At 37.8% G+C, this 3,167-nt stretch overlaps 1 protein-coding gene across 1 annotated transcript; it reads right to left on the reverse strand.

Moving 5' to 3' along the window:
- Positions 1-1,025: 1,025 nt before the first annotated feature.
- Positions 1,026-2,938, reverse strand: LOC106071073 (uncharacterized). Its single transcript, XM_013231114.2, has one exon. The coding sequence runs from the start codon at positions 2,916-2,918 to the stop codon at positions 1,197-1,199; it is 1,722 nt and encodes a 573-aa protein (XP_013086568.2). The 5' UTR covers positions 2,919-2,938; the 3' UTR covers positions 1,026-1,196.
- Between the last annotated feature and the right edge of the window lie 229 nt (positions 2,939-3,167).

Genomic DNA, 3,167 nt, shown 5'->3' on the forward strand with positions numbered 1-3,167 from the left:
CTGGAGGAAGGAATCGTGGCATCAGCGAACACTGAGTACTAACCTCCACACCTGAAGTCAATCCTCAGCACCCGCAGCCTGCCTGATCATCATTGATTTTGCCCCACCCCGCTGTGTCAATACCACTTCAACGCATAGCGGCCGGGCTACTCTCAATCTAACTGCATTATTTCAACACTCGCCTCTCTTACATACTGAGCAGATCCAAAGGGATGGAAAGCCATCGCAACTTGGGGTCAGTGGCTGCAGGAGTTTGCCATAGAGCAGTAGTCTTACTACTGTCCCCCCGCCTACGGCGCTCCAAGTCCGGATTTTCTGTTAGGGTTTAATCCCTTGGCCTTGGACTTTACAGGGACACATACAAGGCAGTGCGGCTAATAACCTATAGCTAGGGGTTTGGTTTGTGGCAGAAGTGCATGTCAGCACGCCGAACCAGGACCGCCTCACATCTTGTGGCCAAACCTTCTCTGAGATCCTTGCAGGTTAGAATGGGGTTTCACAGCCTCGTTTCCATCTGTCACCATGAAGAGGTACGGCATAGGACTAAGAAATTGCTCCCCTTTCACAGATGCTACCCAGCGGTGGCAACAAGTTAAGCTACCACACTAGACGCGTCCCACAGCCTTTGGACATACATACATATATATATATATATATATATATATATATATATATATATATATATATATATATATATATATACATACATACATACATACATACGCCTTACTTTCTGATATATATATATATATATATATATATATATATATATATATATATATATATATATATATATATATATATATATATATATATATATATATATATATATTAGATGAACAAAAATGATTTAAACTGCAATTACAAATGTAAATGTTTAATTGAAGTTATCTATTTTTGTCAAAATTGTAAATTTATTTTCAAATAAAGTTCAATCAGCTGTACAATCACTGCTAACACATTATATTTAGAAAAATGAAATATTTGCAGACAAAATTAAAAGTAACATAAATATATTGTAACTTATCGATCTATTTCTCTATTCTTACAGAAATAAATAAAAAAGTTAAAACTAATCTTTTAAAGAAATGTTTCACTTGTGTCAGAAGTCTAGCTATGCAATTAATTAATAGCAATATTAATTTTATGAGGTAGTGCGACTTAATTCTGGTCGTAAAAGGCCCAAAATTTTTGCTCTAAACTTTCACTTCTGTGACAGGAATCTGAACAGGTTTAAATGATTCCTGGTTATTTAAATTAACCTTGGGGTACTCAACCACGGCTGGTTTATCAGCAGGACCCGATTTAGCAATGTAAGTTGTAATGTTTCTTGCAGAAACCTTATCATTAGAGACATCACGTCGATTTAGTTTAACTTTTTGCCACTTCACATTAATACTTGTGCCTTCAACTTTTTCCAGTTTTCCAGTTAAAGTAAATTGATATTGAGTTTCATCAGTAAGTCTGTTGATGACTCGACGTGCATCTGGAAACTTCTGAAATAACATTCCCCACATCCAGACTCCTTCGTTGTTATCACTTTGTTTCTTAAGATCTTTGTAAAATGGATTGTTGGCGTTTCCAAAGCGATAATTGTAGGAGGGTCTGCCGCTGTTAGTTCTATGTTGTTGATGGAAGTTACCATTGCCGTCTTCCCAGCGCAAGAATCCTTTCATTTCTGTAGAAAACTTGGTCGTAATGATGGCAGTGTACGGTACAGTTGTTCTACTTTTGCTCATGATTACCTCGTATTTAGCACCTTCCATTGGTCCAAGCGTGATGGAAGATTGTTTAGTAAAGCCTTCCGTTTTGTCGAGAGTTTTAGTATTCGTACTTGATGTTGAATATTCGAATTTAGTTGTATAAGAAGCCTTTCCGCTTACTGACGCATACTCAAAGTTAAGTTCTATTCCAAGTTCATGACTGTTAGTAAAAGTACTAGTGGTAGAATGAGTGATAGTTTCTTGGATTGTCTTAGTTCTTTCAATAGATTCAGTCACAGGGGACGATGCTCTATTGTAAACTACTCCAGAGTCTACACTTTCTGCTTGAAGATCTTCTATGACACTTTTTCCATAAATAATTTCCTTGACAGCAAATCCCCAATCTCCGAAAACCAAGTTGAGTCTTTCGCCACTTTTATCACCATCACATGATGTGCCCCAGAATGAGCGTGTATCAGCTGCCCATGTGTCCCCATTTCGGTTAAAATCTTCACCAACAGCCATCCCGTGGCAGCCATAGCACCAGCCATAACCCAAGTAATGTGCTAAGGTAGCCATATTCCACAATGTCGTGTCCATGATGCGTGTCTGTATTTTACTCTTCTCGTCCATGACTAACTCTTTTGCTGGTAATGTACAGCATCGAATTTTTTTCAAAAAGTAAAGGTCATCTCCATCAGCTCGGTACAGTCCGGTCATAAAATATCCACCTGGACATGAACATTTACCCTGTCGACTCATACAGCTACTTATATCAACATCTTGACATGTTCCATAATTCAATGGAAGGTTGGCAGGTTTGGTGCATCTTGCGTGCTCGAGGTTGAAAAGATAGCCTTTGAAATGTGGCCATCCAGTATCTGACCTGTACAAGCCTTGAAGGAAGTAGCCCACACGACAAAAAGCCCACGAGTAATCTTTGTCTAGTGCAGGAGTCCAGTCATCGTAGACTACCTGCTGTTCCACGTTATTCGAAGGAGAGGGGGGTTGACAACATACAGCACCTTCTAAGAAAGTCAGGGGATCGTCCCCCCAGTTGGAAACAACATTTCTGTCCAGTCCATTGATGTAAGCGTTAATCTCATTACATTTGGATTGTCCTTTCTTATCAAAGCTGGTCCCCCAGTTGGAATAGGTGCATTGAGGTCTGACATACTGCATTAGGCTGACGGCCACAAAGATTTGCAAAATCATTTTTGTCTAGTTGAAATTGTGTATCTTCAACAATAAATAAATAAATAAATTACAATTTTATACGTGTAAACAGCATATTAATGTGCTGAAAACTGAAGTATATGAATTTGTGTGACGATGCTTTCTAGTTGTTATATATGTTTTAGTTTTTGAAGTACAGTATGTAGAGTATGGAGACAAACATTTAAAGTCTAATAAAAAATTAATTATATAATGATTTTATAGAGCTAATTGCATAAATTTTAACAA

Source organism: Biomphalaria glabrata, chromosome 6 (assembly GCF_947242115.1).
Source record: "Biomphalaria glabrata chromosome 6, xgBioGlab47.1, whole genome shotgun sequence".
Lineage (NCBI taxonomy): Eukaryota > Metazoa > Mollusca > Gastropoda > Planorbidae > Biomphalaria > Biomphalaria glabrata.